This window comes from Xyrauchen texanus, chromosome 3 (genome assembly GCF_025860055.1).
Source record: "Xyrauchen texanus isolate HMW12.3.18 chromosome 3, RBS_HiC_50CHRs, whole genome shotgun sequence".
NCBI classification, from domain to species: Eukaryota; Metazoa; Chordata; class Actinopteri; order Cypriniformes; family Catostomidae; genus Xyrauchen; species Xyrauchen texanus.
In genome coordinates this window covers 53,720,118-53,741,173 of record NC_068278.1, presented here as the reverse complement: position 1 = coordinate 53,741,173, position 21,056 = coordinate 53,720,118, and the positions used below count along the sequence as shown (strand labels likewise).

General features: G+C 38.0%; 1 protein-coding gene across 3 annotated transcripts; it reads left to right on the top strand.

Annotated features, from left to right (window-relative positions):
- The first annotated feature begins 613 nt into the window (after positions 1-613).
- fbxo21 (F-box protein 21) lies at positions 614-21,035 on the top strand. Of its 3 annotated transcripts, none has more exons than XM_052104916.1 (12): positions 614-849; positions 1,717-1,852; positions 1,959-2,053; positions 2,158-2,279; positions 2,801-2,947; positions 9,656-9,792; positions 13,593-13,729; positions 14,095-14,274; positions 14,592-14,724; positions 17,256-17,446; positions 18,991-19,148; positions 20,087-21,035. In XM_052104916.1, exons 1-12 carry the CDS (start codon positions 626-628, stop codon positions 20,323-20,325), a joined length of 1,899 nt encoding a protein of 632 aa, XP_051960876.1. In that variant the 5' UTR covers positions 614-625; the 3' UTR covers positions 20,326-21,035. The 3 variants fall into 3 exon arrangements, with proteins under 3 accessions (XP_051960876.1, XP_051960868.1, XP_051960859.1); XM_052104908.1 differs by having other exon boundaries at positions 1,944-2,053; positions 14,098-14,274; XM_052104899.1 differs by having other exon boundaries at positions 1,944-2,053.
- Positions 21,036-21,056: the final 21 nt, after the last annotated feature.

Here is a 21,056-nt window from a genome sequence, read left to right as displayed (position 1 = left end):
CAAAAAGTCAATAAATGAATTAATAAAAAATAAAAATAAAAGTAACAACACATATGCTGTTTAATTAATAAATTAACTAAGTGATACTTTTAATAACTATCAGTCAAATGAAATTATGAATTTTAAATTATAAAGTAATTTTAAATGTTAAATTTAGATATTTTAACAACAGAAATATAATTAAAAAAAAACTTTTGTTGTTGTATTAACAATCACAAAACAATCTGACATGACACAATCATGCATAGACAAATCAAGATGCTAATAAGCGAAGAAACAGATAAACAAAAAGCAAATAATTAAATAAAGGAAAATAAAAACAACAACACAGGTGCTATTTATTAATTGGTGATTTTATAAATTACAAACAAACTAAACAAATTTTGTGGCCAAATTGTACATCTTAAAATCATTTTAAATGTAAAATGTATGTAAAATGTATATTTTTTCTATTTAAAATTTGAATTAAAATAAAAGAGTGAAATCCAACGCTAATTTACAGAGATACATTGAGCTTATTTCACGCTGCTCTCAAAGTTCAACCCTTTGCACCAGTAAGGGGCGTGGTTTAGTAGCACAACTGGGCGGAGTTTCGGCGATGAGGTCATCGGAGTAAACAGAAAAGATGGCGACGCCATACGCTGGAGATCGAACTGAAGGAAGGAATGTGGTTGTTTTCGAGAGTTTCGAGAAGCAGTTAGACGATTTACCCGCTGAATTGTTAGAGCATATATTGTGCTTTCCCGTTCTAAACCATATCGACATTAGCAACGTGTCCTGCTCGTGCAAGAGACTGCATGACGTGTGCCATGGCAGAGGGAAGGTCTGGGCGCACCAATACAAGCTCAGGTGGCATGGCTTTTCTAAAGCTTTATATCTCTATAAAATCTTATACAACAACATCGTATACAAATATAAGCTTGATAGTTGCGTAAAACGTGCCGGATCCCTTTCAGATTGTTTAGATGTGCCCTTAATGGTTTATTTGAGGGCTGTCATGTCGCGTACCCATTCTGCTGATGCACCAAATTCTATTGCCTGCTTTCTGCACTTGCAGAAAGATTCATAAGTGTGGTGTTTAATAAGTATGAGTTCACATCCTATAGTAGTACTCTGTTAATCGCAATAGATGTATTTTTTATAATTCTGGGTGACATATATTCTGAGATCGTCTGTAATGTGTCCTCTTATTTATCATAGATTTAATCTTAAAATATTTTATACTTCAATAAATATGCAATAGTTATAATTTTAAGTATGCTTTTAGTTATTTGCTACTGTAAAGTAATTATTTTTAACATGAAATTTCTTTCAAACCATCTAACATATTTTCAGAAATGTATATATATATATATATATATATTTATATATATATATATATATATATATATATATATATATATATTTTTTAATGTATAATATAATATAGTTATTTTTTAGGGTCTACATTGCATAGTAAATCAGTTTGAAGGGTACATTTTAGAGCTTTTATGGGACCTATGGGCATACTATAGTCTCTTTTGCCCAACCACAGCAATCATTTCTAGTTATATATGTGAAATATAGTTATTAGCACACACACAACATAATTGTTCAGTAGAATATGACGTACAACAATATCCTGGCAACATTTAAACATTAATGATTGGCATCACTTTTATAATCCCTTATTGTGTCGTGAGGTGAAATGTCACTAATGCGCCATTCATGTTTTAGGTGGCCAAGGCTTCAGAGACTGTATCGGCAGAACGAGTCATATGATTGGCTGAAAGAATTCAAGACTCGTCACATGGTTGGTCAACAGATAAGAAGAACGGTGGAGTCTATTTCCAAGAGGTTCTTCACTGAAGTTGTAAGTTACTTTGACAGAGACCAACCTACAGTGCTGTCACAATTTGCAGTTATGAAATATGTCGTCACTAACCCAGAGATCTGTAACTCAGCCTTGCGTTGGCCAGGTTCTTGGAGACAGCTTTGCAGAAATTGAGTCTCTTGGAGCCCCAGATCACTTCTGTGAAGATGAGCTGCTCACCATTTTGAACTCGGACCAAAGGTTAGAGATGCGCTTTCTCGTTCATGTTAGTTTCACCCTTACCAGGTATTAATTTGACAATTAAAGATTCGTTCTCTTTCCCTGTATTCCTATTATGCCTTTAGGAGAAGTTTGACATTGAAGTACTATGCAAAGAAAATCCTTTACTTCCTCCGCCAGCAGAACATTTTGCGGAGTTTGAAGATGTTCCTTGAGCGACCACCTGAACAACAATCAGCTCTAGAGGGTGAGTTTCACACAAGCACAAGTAATTTTTTATTTCGTATAAATCGTAAATTAGTAAATTGTTTATAGTAAAGTGCGATAAGGCATTACCATACCAGTGACAAGACAATATAAGGGCCATGTGACACTGGTCTACTTCGTCATATCTGTCAGAATATAATGGTTTTGTAGCTTAAAGCTGACATGTGTAACGTTATCAATGTTAAAATTAATTCTTGTATCCCAAGCTTAATCAGAGACAACTATAAGTAAGCCATTTGTAGGTTGATTTCATCTAAAAGTGTAACACTGTGACTCTGTGGCAGTATCAATACATTCCCCCACTTGATTGGCCCATCCAGCCTGACACAGCTACGTTGGCTCAACCAGTGGCATGAGTTTGGACAATCTGTTTTCTTTCTGGTATCTGTTTTGAAACAGAAAACTTTTTTGGAATTCTATTTGGTCATGCTAGTGGCTTAAGGAAACATCACGGATTTAACTGGAAAAACACATTCCCTTCTGATTTATCCTTGTTTCCAGGTGCTGTTTTGGTCGACCTGTATTGCAACCCTCTGACTGATGTCACTCTTGAGATCATATCTGCCCAGATAGAAGAAATTGCAGACAAGGTGAAGAAAAATCTTCGAGTAAAAAATGCCACACACCCGAGTCTGCGAACCGGCCAAGGTCAGTCAAGTCATTTTTATTATGCAACACATCGTTTCAAAGCAGGTTTACAGAAACTTATATTACGGCTTAATTTTCTGTTATAGCATATGTCATTAAAGAGAGATATGAAAATGTTATTTGCTGTTGTATTGAGGTGCATTAGTCAGACCCTAGACCTGTGTAGCCAGTCCTATGTATTCTTGTTGTCTAATTAAAAGCTTTGTGCTTGATATCGATGGAATAAATGTCACTGATGTCTCTTAATTTTCTAATTTACTTTGAACTGCATTGGGCAAGCATATACACTGTATATGCATATACACCATTCTCATCAACAAGGCATTTCTGAGTAAATTCTGGAGACTGATGTGTGTGAAATTCCCAGGAGTTAGCAGTTACAGAAATACTCAAACCAGCCCATCTGGCACCAATGGATAGGTCGATACAACGCTGATATATAACACAATTTAATAAAGTAAATAACGTAAACATAAAATTGCTACAAACAGTATTAGCACTATATAAGCTCTATATTAGCACTTAACTAGCACTATACTTACTAAATTTCACACCAAAATTTAACTTTGTAAAAAATTATCTAAAAAAATTATATTGTGTTTTAAATGGTAGATAGCTGTTTCTTCTGATTTCTGTTTGTCATCAAATTTTAGTAATTTATTTGCACATGAATAAATTAATAAATTAAAATAAGTTAATTTACTAGGAAGAAGGACATAACAGTACACACAGTAGTCCAGCAACCATAGATGGCATGTCCACGATAGCAATCGCATTTTCTCAAAAAATACTGAATCAAACTAATTATACATACAGTGCATGGAGAATAAGACATTTACTAATATCACACGTGAAGCATTTTTACCTTGAAGTTGCACCGGCGACTGTTTAGCAGAGATGGGCCACTTCTATACAAATTATTGGGAATAATTAGAACACAACTGCAGCCAACAGTCAATGGATGTTATTAGGAAGTCCTGTCTTATAGGTAAAAGAGCCAATCACCTTTTAGATACAGACGTCACCTGTCAGTCAACTTGAGAACGTGCATGTGCATAAGCTATAAAAGTTGGCAAATTGTTTGTTTAATTGTAATCTGAGGTAAAGAGGCACCATTTATGATACTTGTGTTGTCAGATTTTACTGCTGATTTGAAATATGTTCTTTGATCGCAATCTTGACCAACCATTTGGAGATTTTGGTCTTTCTCCATTCAAGTAGATAGGAGCTGCACTTTCATGACTGGAAATACTCCTGAGAGACTATGGCTGACAGTGGACTGACTTGCTAGAAAGACTTTGGTCACACTCACGTCACGTGCTCGTGTGTATCCAGCACGAGCCTCAATCTCCTGACAGTTTAAATGACCGGATTGAGATCTGGGGAATTTGGAGGCCAAGTCAAAACCTTGAACTCTGTCATGTTCCTCAAACAATTCCTGAACAATTTTTGCAGTGTGGCAGGGCGCATTATCCTGCTGAAAGAGGCCACTGCCATCAGGAAATACCATTGTCATAAAGAGGTGTACGTGGTCTTTAGGTAGGTGGTACGTGTCAAAGTAACATCCACATGAATGCCAGGACCCAATGTTTCCCACCAGATCATTGCCCAGCGCATCACACTGCCTCCCTCAGCCTGCCTTCTTCCCATAGTGCATCCTGCTGCCATCTCTTCCCCAGGTAAATGACACACACACACCCGGCCGTCCACGTGATCTAAAAGTAAACGTGATTCATCAGACCAGGCCACCTTCTTCCATTGCTCTATGGTCCACTTCTGACACTCACGTGCCCATTGTGATCCGGTCTGCAGCTACGCAGTCCCATATGCAGCAAGCTGCGATGCACTGTGTGTTCTGACACCTATCTATCATGGCCAGCATTAAGTTATTCAGCAATTTGTGCTTCAGTAGCTTAATGGATCGGATCGGACCAGACGGGCTACCCTTTGCTACCCATGCGTATCAATGAGTCTTGGGCGCCAATGACCCTGTTGCCGATTCACCGATTGTCCTTTCTTGGACCACTTTTATTAGGTACTAACAACTGCATACCGGGAACATCCAATCAGACCTGCTGTTTTGGAGATGCTCTGACCCAGTCATCTAGCCATCACAATTTGGCTCTTGTCAAAGTCGCTCAGATCAGATTTGTTGCCCATATTTCCTGCTTCCAACACATGAAATTCAAGAACTGACAGTATCCTCACTTCAGTCCATATTTTGTTATTTTTATCAGATAATCAAGTGTTTTAAATTTAAGCAAGGGCATGAAAAGAATAGTGCTACTATATGAAAACATGCCCTGTCTCCAACTTCATATCTTATAAATAATAAACCTTATTCCTCATTAAACCTCAAAAATATACAGTTATTTTAGTTAGAAGTTTACATACACTTAGGTTGAAGTCTTTTTTGTTTTTTTATTTTCTTGATTTTTTTTCTTCCCAATGTGTAATGCCCAATTCCCAATGCGTTCTAAGTCCTCATGGTGGCATAGTGACTCAATCTGGGTGGCGTAGGACGAATCTCAGTTAACTCCATGTCTGAGAATGTCAATCTGTGCATCTTATCAATTGGATTGTTGAGCACGTTACCACAGAGACATAGTGCGTGTGGAGGCTTCACTCTATTCTCCGCGCCATCCATGCACAACTTAACAACAAGTTAACTGTCAGTGAGCCAATTAGATTCTGATAGGAGGTGTACTGAATTGGAGGTGTACCTTTGGATGTATTTTAGGGCCATCAGACTCTGTGCCTCTTGACTTGACATCACAGAAAAATCTAAAGAAATCTGCCAAGACATCAGAAAAAAAATTGTTGATGGACCACAAGTCTGGTTCATCATTTGGATCAATTTCCATCATGCTGCTCAGGAAGGAGACGCATTATGTCTCCTAGAGATTAATGTAGTTTGGTGAAAAAGTGCAAATCAATCCCAGAACAACAGCAAAAGACCTTGCGAAGATGCTGGAGCAAACAGGTAGACAAGTATCTATATCCACAGTAAAACAAGTCCTATATTGGCATAACCTGAAAGGCTGCTCATCAAGGAAGAAGCCACTACTCCAAAACTGCAATAAAAAGCCAGACTACAGTTTAAGATCTTACTTTATGGAGAAATGTCATAATGAAATAAAAATGTAACTGTTTGGCCAAAATGACCATTGTTATGTTTGGAGGAAAAAGGGTGAACCGAATAACACCATCCCAACCATGAAGCATAAGGGTGGCAGCATCATGTTGTGGGGGTGCTTTGCTGCGGGAGGGACTGGTGCACTTCACAAAATAGATGACATAATGAGGAAGGAAAATTATGTTGATATATTGATGAAAATCTCAAGACATCAGACAGGAAGTTAAAGCTTGGTTGCAAATGTGTCTTCCAAATGGACAATGACCACAAGCATTCCTCCAAAGTTTGGCAAAATGGCTTAAGCTTAATGGCTATTGGTATTGGAGTGGCCATTACAAAGTCCTGACCTCAATCCAATAGAACATTTGTGGGCAGAATCCTTGCTCGTATGTGTGAGCAAGGAGGCTTACAAACCTGACTCCGTTACAACAGTTCTGTCAGGAGGAATGAGCCAAAATTCCAGCAACTTATTGTGAGAAGCTTGTGGAAGGCTACCCAAAACTTTTGACCCACGTTAAACAATGAAGTGCGCGTTAATGTAATGACTTGGGCGGATACATTAAAAAGGTTCCACTCTTCACACCAGTGTTTATGCTGTATTAAAGGTAAATGCGTTTGTAAAGGGATTAAGGGAAAGGAGGAGGTGAGAACTGGCCTGCCGTGTTTCAGCAGCTGGTAGGGGTCACCTCCGCCCCTGGCAGTGGCCCTGACTGCTCCAGGCAGTCGGCTAGGAGCCCCTTCTCCCCTCGCGGTTCGCGGCCATTCCTCCGCTTCCAGGCGGCCGGGCTCCTCCGTCCCACGGAAGACTGCCGCGGTCTTGCTCAGTTGGGGTGGATGGTAGCAGCGAGAACTCCACTACGGCGTATCCCTCTTCCTTCCCGGGTTTCGGCACCAGTGTAAAGGGATTAAGGGAAAGGGGGAGGTGAGAACCGGCTTGACAATATAAATAATAGTTTAATGAAGAAATAAACCAAAAGACACAAACACACACACAGGACGGACAGCTGCCCGTATACGTTCTCTCTGTCGCACCACCATCCGCAGTCGGCCTTTATCCCTCTCGGCGGCTTGAATTAGCCTGATAAGGGGCCGGGTGTATAAAATCACCCCAGCCCTGCCCTCCGCCCTGTTACATCGTTAATCATGATTAAGAAAAATGAATGCATTAAACTTTTTTAATTAATCACATGCGTTAATGTGTTAATTCTGACAGTTTTAATAAACACACACACACACACACACACTGTCAGCCAAAAGTTAAGAATAATGTACAGATTTTGCTCTTATAGAATTAATTTTGTACTTGTATTCACCAAAGTGGCATGCAACTGATCATAATCAGTCAGGACATTAATAACATGATTATATAATAACAATTTGAAAAAAAAAAAAAATCAGAACTTCTTAAACTACTTCAAAGAGTTCTCATAAAAAAATCCTCCATGTGCCGTAATGACTGCTTTACATATCCTTGCCATTCTAGCTGTCAGTTTGTCCAGATACTCAGGTGACATTTCACCTCATGCTTCCTGTAGCACTTGCCATAGATGTGGATGTCTTGTCGGGCACTTCTCACGCACCTTACAGTCTAGCTGATCCCACAAAAGCTCAATGGGGTTCAAATCCATAATACTCCAATTATCTGTTGTCCAATGTCTGTGTTTCTTTGCCCACTCTAACCTTCTCTTTTTTATTTTCTGTTTCAAAAGTGACTTTTCCTTTTCAATTCTTCCCATAAGGTTTGCAAAACTGCAACTTCTCTTTTCTGTTGTACATGAAACTGGTGTTGAGCGGGTAGAATTCAATGAAGCTGTCAGCTGAGGACATGTGAGGCGTCTATTTTTCAAACTAAAGACTCTGATGTACTTATCCTCTTGTATAGTTGTACATCTGGACTTCCACATCTCTTTCTGTCCTTGTTAGAGCATGTTGTCCTTTGTCTTTGAAGACTGTAGTGTACACCTTTGTTTGAAATCTTCAGTTTTTTGGCAATTTCAAGCATTTTATTGCCTTTATTCCTCAAAACAATGATTGGCTGACGAGTTTCTAAATAAAGCTGTTTCTTTTTTGTCATTTTTTACCTAATATTCACCTTAAGACATGCCAGTCTATTGCACACTATGGCAACTCAAAAACAAACACAGTTGACAGTTAAGCTTCATTTAATGAATCAAATAGCTTTCAACTGTGTTTGATATAATGGCGAGTGATTTTCTTGTACCAAATAAGTAATGTATCATTATTACTCAAGGATAAAGTGTTAGAGTGATGGCTGCTGGAAATGGGGCCTGTCTAGATTTGATAACAAAATTACTTTTTTCAGATAGTGATGGTGCTGTTTTTTTACATCAGTAATGTCCTGACTATACTTTGTGATTAGTTGAATGCCACTTTGGTGAATTAAAATACCAAATTCCTTCCAAAACAGCAAAGTCTTTACATTATTCCAAACTCTTGGCCACCAGGGTATATATACATGCATGCAAACATTTCATCAATTCATCTGGTGAATATATACATTTATATAGGCTATAAATAGCTTAAATGGACAGTTCACCTAAAAATGAAAATGCTCTCATCATTTACTCATCATCCCAGATGTGTATGACTTTCTTTCTTCTGCTGAACACAAACAAAGATTTTTAGAAAATATCTCATCTCTCTAGTTCCTAACAATGCAAGTTAATGGTGGCTAGAACTTTAAAGGTCCAAAAAGCACATAATGGGTGTATAAAAGTAATCCATATGACTCCAGTGGTTAAATCCATATCTTCAGAAGCTATATGATAGGTGTGGGTGAGAAACAGATCAATATATGTCCTTTTTTTACTATAATTTCTCCTCCCTGCCCAGTAGGTGGCGATATGCACAAAAAATGTGAATAGTCAAAAACAAGAGGAGAATGTGAAAGTTAAGGTTTCTTTTAAAAAAAAGGACTTAAATAATGATCAGTTTCACACTCACACCTATCAGATTACATCTAAAGATATGGATTTAACCACTGGAGTCATGTGGATTACTTGTGTGCTGCCTTTATGTTCTTTTTTGACCTTCAAAGCTGGCCACCATTAACTTGCACTGTAGTGTACGGAGATATGCTTCTAAAATCTTCGTTTGTGTTCTGCAGAAGAAAGAATGTCATACAGGGTGAGTAAATTATGAAAGCATTTACATTTTGGGGTGAACTATTCCTTTTAATTTGGTTAATACTTAAATATAGAGTGTTGTAACAGAGCCAAGTCTCCATCATTTCAAAATAAGTGTGTTTTGGACTTATTATTGGGATTTTTGTAACAATAAACTGCACCTTGGAATCTTTATTTTTATTTATTTATTTATTTATTTTAGACTCTTGTAGCATCTGTGTCTGTGCCCGTCATAGAAAGGAAAGACTACGAATATTTTTAACAATTCAATAAATAGATTTCCTAATATATCGGCCACGCCTCCCCAATTACTCAGTTATTGGCCTTTCCACCACCTTAGTTATTGGTATCTGTAAAATCCTCTTTCGGTTGACTTCCAGTTTTAGCATCCACCCTAAATCTTGCTTCACTGGTTTGTTTTTCTAGGTGACTGCTTTGTTCTAGAAGACTTGGAGTGTCAAAGGCAAGTCATTTGTGCTCTCAACGTGGTGCTGTATGACCAGCTGCAGTACAAGGGCAATGAGCGAGACTACTACAATCCACTAAACTCATACATACATCAGGTACATGATTCACATGACTACCATCTCATGTATATATTCAAGTTAGACTGCTATTTTCCTGTGGATAACCTTATACTGTACATACATAAGCTCTTTTCTAAAAACCTAGTTGCACACCTAGATAGCATTTTAAGGCATCGTAGGCACGCCTCCGACAGGAAGGCAGTTCCAAGATCGCGATCTCAATTCAGACACCCACGTGATGTTACCGTGGCATGCCTTTTGTAAGGTGGTCAAAAAGATGCATTTTTAAATGTTGATCTTTTAAACATTACATGGCATCTATAAACTCAAACACAACTGCCAAAGACCTTTTACCAGTGGTTTACAAAATGCAGGGTGCAGCCACGATTAGCTAAGAGTATGACAATCAATGCTCAATTCAATATTTTAATAGCCACTGACACAATACCGGCATTACCCAGATCTGACTAAATTCGCTACCCATGAGCTGTTTGATTACAGTCGGCTGCTTTCCAACACTCACATGCGTGTGTCTGCCCGTATGCTTGTAAAGTAAATACCCCTCTTTAGGCAATATTAATGTAAACACAGCTGTTAATGAATTGCCAGTGTAAACAGATGGGATTAAATCTGCACTGTCTAAATAGTTTCATTTATTTTACTCTGCACTTTTTAACAGAATTATTATTTTTTATTTATTTTGCAATAATAACAAGGTGCTGTTTAGTTTGTAATGTATTCATTGTGCCTTCTTGTGGACTTGGATATTACATTTATATATATATACAGGTCCTTCTCAAAAAATTAGCATATTGTGATAAAGGTCATTATTTTCCATAATGTAATGATAAAAATTAAACTTTCATATATTTTAGATTCATTGCACACCAACTGAAATATTTCAGGTCTTTTATTGTTTTAATACTGATGATTTTGGCATACAGCTCATGAAAACCCAAAATTCCTATCTCAAAAAATTAGCATATTTCATCCGACCAATAAAAGAAGTGTTTTTAATACCAAAAAAAGTCAACCTTCAAATAATTATGTTCAGTTATGCACTCAATACTTGGTCGGGAATCCTTTTGCAGAAATGACTGCTTCAATGCGGCGTGGCATGAAGGCAATCAGCCTGTGGCACTGCTGAGGTGTTATGGAGGCCCAGGATGCTTCGATAGCGGCCTTAAGCTCATCCAGAGTGTTGGGTCTTGCGTCTCTCAACTTTCTCTTCACAATATCCCACAGATTCTCTGTGGGGTTCAGGTCAGGAGAGTTGGCAGGCCAATTGAGCACAGTAATACCATGGTCAGTAAACCATTTACCAGTGGTTTTGGCACTGTGAGCAGGTGCCAGGTCATGCTGAAAAATGAAATCTTCATCTCCATAAAGCTTTTCAGCAGATGGAAGCATGAAGTGCTCCAAAATCTCCTGATAGCTAGCTGCATTGACCCTGCCCTTGATAAAACACAGTGGACCAACACCAGCAGCTGACATGGCACCCCAGACCATCATTCCTTCTCCCCAGTCTTCCTCCAGACTCTGGCACCTTGATTTCCGAATGACATGCAAAATTTGCTTTCATCCGAAAAAAGTACTTTGGACCACTGAGCAACAGTGCAGTGCTGCTTCTCTGTAGCCCAGGTCAGGCGCTTCTGCCGCTGTTTCTGGTTCAAAAGTGGCTTGACCTGGGGAATGCAGGGATGTTTCTACTCCAGACTCAGTCCACTTCTTCCGCAGGTCCCCTAAGGTCTGGAATCGGTCCTTCTCCACAATCTTCCTCAGGGTCCGGTCACATCTTTTCGTTGTGCAGCGTTTTTTGCCACACTTTTTCCTTCCCACAGACTTCCCACTGAGGTGCCTTGATACAGCACTCTGGGAACAGCCTATTTGTTCAGAAATTCTTTCTGTGTCTTACCCTCTTGCTTGAGGGTGTCAATGATGGCCTTCTGGACAGCAGTCAGGTCGGCAGTCTTACCCATGATTGCGGTTTTGAGTAATGAAACAGGCTGGGAGTTTTTAAAAGCCTCAGGAATCTTTTGCAAGTGTTTAGAGTTAATTAGTTGATTCAGATGATTAGGTTAATAGCTCGTTTAGATACACTTTTCATGATATGCTAATTTTTTGAGATAGGAATTTTGGGTTTTCATGAGCTGTATGCCAAAATCATCAGTATTAAAACAATGAAAGACCTGAAATATTTCAGTTGGTGTGCAATGAATCTAAAATATATGAAAGTTTAATTTTTATCATTACATTATGGAAAATAATGACCTTTATCACAATATGCTAATTTTTTGAGAAGGACCTGTATATGATTTACAAATTTATTGCATTTTTGCATAATTATAGTATTGAGCATTTTGTCAGAACCTCTAGTACATTACAAGTTACTTTTAGTACCCTTATTTCCAGGTTTTGTAAATCACATAAGCATTTTTTTTTCTTCAGAATCGTGATCTTTATTCTAAGCTAAAAAATAGTTATTCTGAATTTATCGAGAATTGTGCAGCTCTATTAGGGAACAAAATATGCTGCGTAATAAGATACCAATTTTGTTTTTGTTTAAGGCAGCTCTGCATGTGTTTATGACAGATAAAGCAATACCAGAATGCAATGCAACAAGCTCAGATGAAGTTGAGATAAAATATTGATTTCATCAATTGCTGAAAATTGTCTTTAAAATAGTTAGTTTAATAGTCTGATTATTTGTCTGTTTTGCTTATTTGAGTGAGCTGTGCATTTTTAATTCTTATTAGAGAATCATGTTGTTAGATTAGCATCATGCTAAGTCAAACTCTACTGTAATTAATTGTCAGTAAAGTCTCTAGTGCTTTTTGTATTAAGAGGCCTATTTGTGTAGAGCACAGATTTTCTGCCAATGTATAGCATTTCAAATCAGCCACTAATGAGGTTCCATTTCAGTAAGTATGCTGTTTAAGAGGATGTTCAGACCAAACTGTATTTTTTTAAAGCTAAAGATAGCACAATAAATGGAACAGAATTCCAGGTCTTTAGCAGGGTCAGCAATTAACTTTTCTTTATCTGCGACACTAACACCAATGAACAGAATTGCAAAAATAAACAATGTTTTCAAAACAGCTTTCCAAAGACGCACCTCGTCTGCTATTGTTCAAACATTAAGATAGTTCCGTCCCCAACTCGTGCCATTGGTTGAGTAATGGTGTTGGGGCGGGTCTAAGCGGGTCGCTCACAACAAACACAGAAATTTTTATAGTGCCACAGAGACACAGTGTTTACAGTTTTGAGAAAAATAAACCTATGTTTGGCTTATAGTTATCTCTGCATATTAAGCAGGGATTGTGAAAAGTATTTTAACACTGAAAAAGTTAGATACTTCAGCTTTAACACAAATATGAATAACTAATAAATAGAGAATTTATTTCTTCCTCATAGCATTTAATTAACATCAACTCATACTGTATACAATAATGTGTATAATTAGTCCTAAATAGAGTAATTCATTATGCATCATTTTTTGCCCCTGTATTTTGAATTTCAGGGGCATTTTTGTCACTTTCAGTGGCATTTTTGCCCTTAACCCCCTTAATTTCTGACCCTGGTCTCAAGACATGTTTTTAAATCTTGGCGCACAGTGGTCAAAGACATCTGTCTAACGCATGTTTACATAGAAAAACAACAGCACAGAGGGGCACAAAAAAACATGTGTATGAACAGACCCTTAGAATATACTAGATTTTGGAACAGACCTGCAGTCTAATTCATCTGAATCACTAAATGCATTACATTTTTGTATTGCATGTATAATTGTTTATCTAAAGAACACAATGAGACCTATAGCATCCCCTTCTGGTTAGGTGCTGCTCCGTCGGACTGGCATTCCCATCAGTCTCTCGGTGCTCTATATGACTCTGGCCAGGAAGTTAGGAGTCCCTCTGGAGCCCGTCAACTTCCCCAACCACTTCCTGCTCCGCTGGTGCCAAAATCAAATGAGGTGGGTGTTATCTGCGTTTCAGTTATTATATGTTATAATATTTAATTATTCAGCAAACTTTTACTTGTCTGAGCAAAATTTAAACTTTGTATTTTAGCACTTTACATGCTATTCCCTGCAAATGGATGGTTCACTTTTGCTGTATTCCTTATTTTTAGGTTGCTTTGGATAAAATGTAAATGCAAACACAGTTACATTTATTTCTGTCGTAGTTCATGTTAAACTTAGGTTAAAGTCAGCTGATATTTCTGGTCTTAAAATGTTAAAATGTTCTCTGTTGTATTCACTTGTTCAATTATTAAAAATACAAATCATTATATATTTAATAAATGGGCCATGATGACTAATGTGAGCTTGTTTCATAGAAGTGGTGACATCTTTGACTATATGTACATTGATGCATTTGGAAATGGCAAGCAGCTTGCTGCTAAAGAGTGCGAGTATCTGATCAGACACCAGGTGACAGCAGATTACTACGGCGCTATAAGCACCAGCGAGCTGCTTCTGCGAATGGTGGGCAACCTGCTTAACATTGGCAAGAGAGGGTAAGACTTGTGCTAGGATTTTTTACCATAGTAAAGGACTATCCAAACCTATATGACTGACTTCTGTGAAACACCAAAGGATATATTTTGATGAACGACCAATTTGCACTTTTCCATACAGTGAAAGTTATATTCTTATAGTCATCTAATTTTGTTGATCAAAGCTTTTTGTACTTTTAAGACAGGTGTGTTGGTAAATGTATTAACAAACCTTTCTTTTATGCACATTTACATATTTACACACTCAGTTTTGCTGATAATGAAACTGGTGTTTTAATGAAGCACATTTATACAAAATGTGTTTTTATTTTGTTAAGGGAAGGGAATGAGAAATCGTATCAGCTCCTGCGGGACTCTCTGGATCTCTACCTCACGATTAACCCTGATAACGTGCAGTATCTTCTGCTGCAGGCCCGTCTATACTTCCACCTGGGCATCTGGCCGGAGAAAGTAAGAATACATTTGTATGTCAGTATCAGTAACAATCCACTTGAGAGTAAATAATAAAACATTAAAAGCATTTCAAGCCTTGGTACAGTGGTTAGCACATATTTTTGCATTCGTCTTGTCACATACAGTACTGTGCAAAGGTTTTAGGCACTTGTGAAAAATGTTGCATAGTGAGGATGTCTTCAAAAATAATGCCATAAATAATTTTCATTTATCAATTAATGTCAAACAGTTCAAAACAGCACCAATTCGGGGGCCTGGGTAGCTTAGCGAGTATTGACGCTGACTACCACCCCTGGAGTCGCGAGTTCGGATCCAGGGTGTGCTGAGTGACTCCAGCTAGGTCTCCTAAGCAACCAAATTGGTCCGGTTGCTAGGAAGTGTAGAGTCACATGGGGTAACCTCCTTGTGGTCCCGATTAGTGGTTCTCGCTCTCAATGGGGCATGTGGTAAGTTGTGCGTGGATCGCGGAGAGTAGCATGAGCCTCCATGTGCCGGGAGTCTCCGCGGTGTCATGGACAATGAAACTTATGATATGATGCGCAGATTGAATGTCTCAGAAATGGAGGCAACTGAGTCCTCCGCCACCCGGACTGAGGTGAGTAACCGCGCCACCACAAGGACCTAGTAAATAGTGGGAATTTGTCATTCCAAATTGGGGAGAAAAGGGGATAATATATACACACACACACAGTTTATCTTGGTTGTTGGCAGATAGGATGTTCCAAGCTTCTTGGAGAATTCACCACAGTTCTTCTATCTATTTAGGCTGTCTCAATTGCTTCTGTCTCTTCGTGTAATCCCAGGCTGACTCGATGTTCAGTGGGGGCTCTGTGGGTGTAATGTCATCTGTTGTAGGGCTCCCTGTTCTTCTATTCTATGCTATTTGCAAAAGTAATGTTTTCGAATCTACATTGTATATTTCCTATTGACACACTAAAGCTGAAGATATAAATAACCATCTTAACCTCCTGAGACCCCTGCATGACTGCTGTGTGCTTTTTCCATTCCCCTTTTTGAATTGTAACAAGTAGCCCCTAAGAAACTTGCACAAAGTGTGAGTGTGAGTGTGTGTGTGTGTGTGAGCGTGTATTTATCACTTTGTGGGGACCAAATGTCCCTATAAGGATAGTAAAACATGAAATTTTTGACCTTGTGGGGACATTTTGTCGGTCCCCATGAGGAAAACAGCTTATAAATCATACTAAATTATGTTTTTTGAAAATGTAAAAATGCAGAAAGTTTTCTGTGAGGGTTAGGTTTAGGGGTAGGGTTAGGTTTAGGGGATAGAATATAAAGTTTGTACAGTATAAAAACCATTATGTCTATGGAAAGTCCCCATAAAACATGGAAACACTACGTGTGTGTGTGTGTGTGTGTTTTTTTATTTGCAGAAAGTAACAGAAAACAGTAATTCCAGAGTGAAACCTTTTTTTTTTTTTAAATAAATTGTATTAACCAGTTAATAACCGGTTAATTTCTTTCCAATAATTTTTCCCTTGAAACCAAAGTCTAAATGGTTTATTACAATAAATTTTTTTTTAGGATTATACCACTTCCTGTTCCCAAAAAATTAGGCTTCTCTCTTTTTAGTTGAGCGAGATAAGCATGTGCTTTGATTCTGAAGGAAACTGTTGTATCACACATTTCTTTGCCTTAATGCACTTTGCGGATGTAGCCTTCTTTGATATGCTAAATAACTTTTAGAGAACTATATATAGATACTTACGTATGCATGCACCGTTAATCCAGATACAAGGATTAATATTGAGGTAAGAAGTACCTGAAGTCAGTTGTTTTGAAGTCTTCACTGAATTATTGTTAGGTATGATGCATTGATACAGATTTCATGCAGCTGGGTTCTGAACAATAATCAGATCTGTAATCAAAATATGACATGTTTAAAATAAAAGAATTCATCCCACAAAAGATGACGTATAGTCCAAACACACTCAAGCAGTGTGTGCATGCATGCAGAAGAGAGAGATTTTGGCTATTAATGAATTATGTATTTTTGTATTGTATATTTTGGGGGATATATTTAATATTAAGAATACATTTATTGAAAATAAGTTATTTTGTATAGGCTAATGTATATGTTGCTTGTTGTGATTTCTATGCTGATAATACCCCCACAAGGGGGATATCTGTTTCAGGCAAGTTCATTATTATGAGTGTGGTTTTTTAGACCATGTCCCTTTATTTATTTGTGAAATCTGCCAACACTGTAACTGGTATATCACCCACCTTTAGTACAGTTTACAAAAATTCTCCAGATTCTGCTGAAGGATACATTATTTAAGCAGGCATAGAAGTATAACTGTCAAATACTGTGAATAAACCACAAATGCCATTAAGAATACTGAACCAATACAGTTGCAGTGCTTGATACAAGTCGTATACCAAGACCATTCGAATATGGTTAAAACACAAAAGGCTAACTGTATTTCCTCTTATACTCAAGGCTGATAATTGAATTTCGTCAATGCCTAATATAACCACTATGTTTATAATATCTTGTCTTGAAATAGGTATTGGATATTCTGCAGCATATTCAGGCTTTGGACCCATCTCAGCATGGTGCTGTAGGGTATCTGGTCCAGCACACTCTAGAACACATCCAGCATAAGAGGCATCCAGTAGAACCGGAGGTGAAGAGGCACAGTGCACCTGAGCACAGAGATGTGCAGTACTCCGTGGGTCTTGTCATGAAACACAAAAGGTGCATTCATATTTGTTTGTGTGTGATATTAAACTCATTATTGTTTATGGCTATATTGTTACAGTAACACTTTACAATAAGGTTCCATTTGTTAACATTAGTTAACTACAATATTTAACATGATCTAACAATGAGAAATACATATAGTAATACATTTTTAAAATCAAAAGTTGGATTGGATATGTTAACATTAGTTAATTACTATGAACTAACAATTAACAATTTGATTTTTATAATCTGACATTTACATAGATTAATGAAATTATGTAAAAATATAATGTTCATTGTTAGATCATGATTACATCAAGTCATTTAGGACATCTAAGTAATTTTCCCAAAAATTGTTTACAGACAGATTGTTTCACTTTTAATTGACTATATCACAATTCCAGTGGGTCAGAAGTTTACATACACTAAGTTAACTTCGCCTTTAAGCAGGCCAATTCCAGAAAATTATGTCAAGCCTTTAGACTATTAGCTTCTGATAGGAGGTGTGCTGAATTGGAGGTGTACCTGTGGATGTATTTTAAGGCCTACCTTCAAACTCATTGCCTCTTTGCTTGACATCATGGGAAAATCAAAAGAAATGAGCCTCAGAAAGACCTCACAAAAAAGATTCTGGACCTCCACAAGTCTGGTTCATCATTGGGAGCAATTTCCAAATGCCTGAAGGTGCCACGTTCATCTGTACAAACAATAGTATGCAAGTATAAACACCATGCGATCGCGCAGCCATAATGCTGCTCAGGAAGGTCTCCTAGAGATGAATGTAGTTTGGTGCGAAAAGTCCCAATAAATTCCAGAACAACAGAAAAGGACCTTGTGAAGATGCTGGAGGAAACGGATCAACAAGTATCTATATCCACAGTAAAACAAGTCCTATATCGACATAACCTGAAAGGCTGCTCAGCAAGGAAGAAGCCACTGCTCCAAAACTGACTACAGTTTGCAAGTGCACATGGGGACAAAGATTTTACCATTGTTATGTTTGGAGGAAAAAGGGTGAGGCTTGCAAGCTGAAGAACACCATTCCAACTGTGAAGCATGGGAGTGGCAACATCATGTTGTGGGGGTGCTTTGCTGCAGGAGGGACTGGTGCACTTCACAAAATAAATGGCATCATGAGGAATTATATGGATATATTCAAGCAACATCTCAAGACATCAGATATGAAGCTAAAGCTTGGTCGCAAATGGGTCTTCCAAATGGACAATGACCCAAAGCATACTTCCAGAGTTGTGGCAAAATGGCTTAAGGACAACAAAGTCAAGGTATTGGAGATACACACACAAAAAAAGGAATTTTGCTTGTAATTTTAAATATACAAGACACCTGCATTCCAATCCATTCGTTGCACTGCGCTTATAGCTTTTCTTTTAGCACAGGAATGCATTCCGTCTGTTGTCTCTGTAAGATTTTTAAGTAGATGAGGAAGAAACTTTTGGGTAAAACTAATTTACAAAAATGTTCCCTAAGTGCGAGAACAGATTATTTACATGCATATTTTGTTGCAAGAGTCCTCAAACTGGCAATTTTTCTCATAGGTCAGGTTATAACTGTGTTGTCTATGGATGGGACCCTAAATGCACAATGAGTCAGGAGTGGATTAACACCATGAGGGTCCATCAGCTGTCTAAGGGACCTGATCAGCCCTTCTACAACGTCCTAGTGCAGGATGGGACCTGTCGATATGCTGCACAGGGTGAGTTTTCTCAGGCCTTTCCTTTTTATTTCTTATTCATGAGATTGATTTGTGGATTGGTGTCTGAGGGTAGGCAGGTCTGTGCTATAAAGACTAAACTAGACCACAACCAGCCCAATCACCAACAAGACCAGCCCAAAACCAAGTCCATGACCCCGTTTCCACCTGGTATTACAATGTGTCTCGGGTGATCTGATCACATGTGGTCAGATTAGACACATCGCTGTTTACACCTGATCGCTTAAATACATCTCCTGTGACCACTTGTGTTCGGATTTGGAGGGGAGGGTCTCCGTTTCATACATCAATCATTATGCCAGTGTGTTACTGCATGGTAATAAAGCGCAACAAAGTCAGAAAAGACAAATAAAGCACGGAAAAATAGTGTGCTGTTTCTCTCGGATGTGGTTGAAATTTAATCTAAGCACAAGCACAACATGTCAAGAAGAATTATCCATTATTTTAGTGGATTACCTGTATTAAAGGAGCTTCAGGTGTTCGTGCTTCTCATCTGTGTTGATATCAAACACACTGATACTTTTGTATTAGCGCAGCAGTTGATAGGTAAGGGGTGGGGCTTCACTGCTGCATGGACGCATACAGGATGGAATAGTGTTTACACCTCAAATGTGATTTGGTTGCATGCAATTTTGACCACATTCATATGTGTTTTTTGTGATCCAATCACAAAAGGTTTTAGACCCTGTTTAAACCTGACCACGTGTGATCGGATCACCCGAAACACATCTTGATACCAGGTGGAAATGGGCTCCATATTATGCATTTTCATTTGAAGGCCTACTGTATAATGTAAGTAGCAGCATGAGGCTGTGGTCACAATTTTTTCGGAAACCACAAAGGAGCCTGTTGTTAATTGAGTAATTGGTTTTATTTCAAGATTAAAAAGGTTGCAAAACTCATTCTCTTTCCATTTGCAGAGAATCTTGAACCTCACTCTGCCCCGCTGGAAATCGCTCACCCCGAGGTCGGACGTTACTTCACCGAGTTCTCTGACACTCATTACGTCGCTAACGAGGAGCTTCAAATGTGTTACCCAGAGGACATGTGCAAGACCCACAGGACTGTAGAAGAGCGTTACCATGGTCTCACCCCAAAATCAGGGCAACCACCAGAGCCCATCGCCAATTTCCAGGACCATGATTTATTAGATCCATAGGCCAGTATGCCACCACCCTTCCCTTTTTCTCCCTTCCCATCACAAATGCTTAGACACACATTTAACATATCCACTTGTTCATGAACTGTTATAGGACGTTGTTCAATACAACTGATATTGGGCCAGTTCTATTGGTTATATTTCAACTTTTATCTAAAGTGCAAAAAACTGATCTAGTAAGAAAGCTAGATCAATTGTTTTCCTTAAAACAATGGATGACACATGAATGATGAGGGTTTTCATTTTTGGAATCTTTTTTTACTTGTCAACATCTTGGTCCTAGATCAGTTTTAATTGTAACTTTGACCCAGAGCTGCAAATGTAGTCAGAGTTGAAACGATTTGATGGAATAACAGTATTTGTATGGATCCTAAATAATATGTATAAATTATATTTAATAATAGAATTTACATAAAATATTATCTGTGTATGTGGTGATCAGCTTCAGGTCCATTTGCCACATTGAAAATTCATTAATTCTGTAGTCTTACCCGTCTCACTAAACTAATGCACTAACTCATCCATTAATAGTTCAACAAACATGCACTTTTCATGACATGAGATAATATGTCTGAGCTCTAAATGATTTTGTAATGTTTATTTCCAAGTTATTAAAACAAAAGAGAACAAGGGCTCAAGAAATTCTTGGCTCATAATGGTTGTAAATACAAACGTATTGAGAATATATGAGAATGAATCACAATAAAAGGAGAAGCTTGACATTTTTTGTC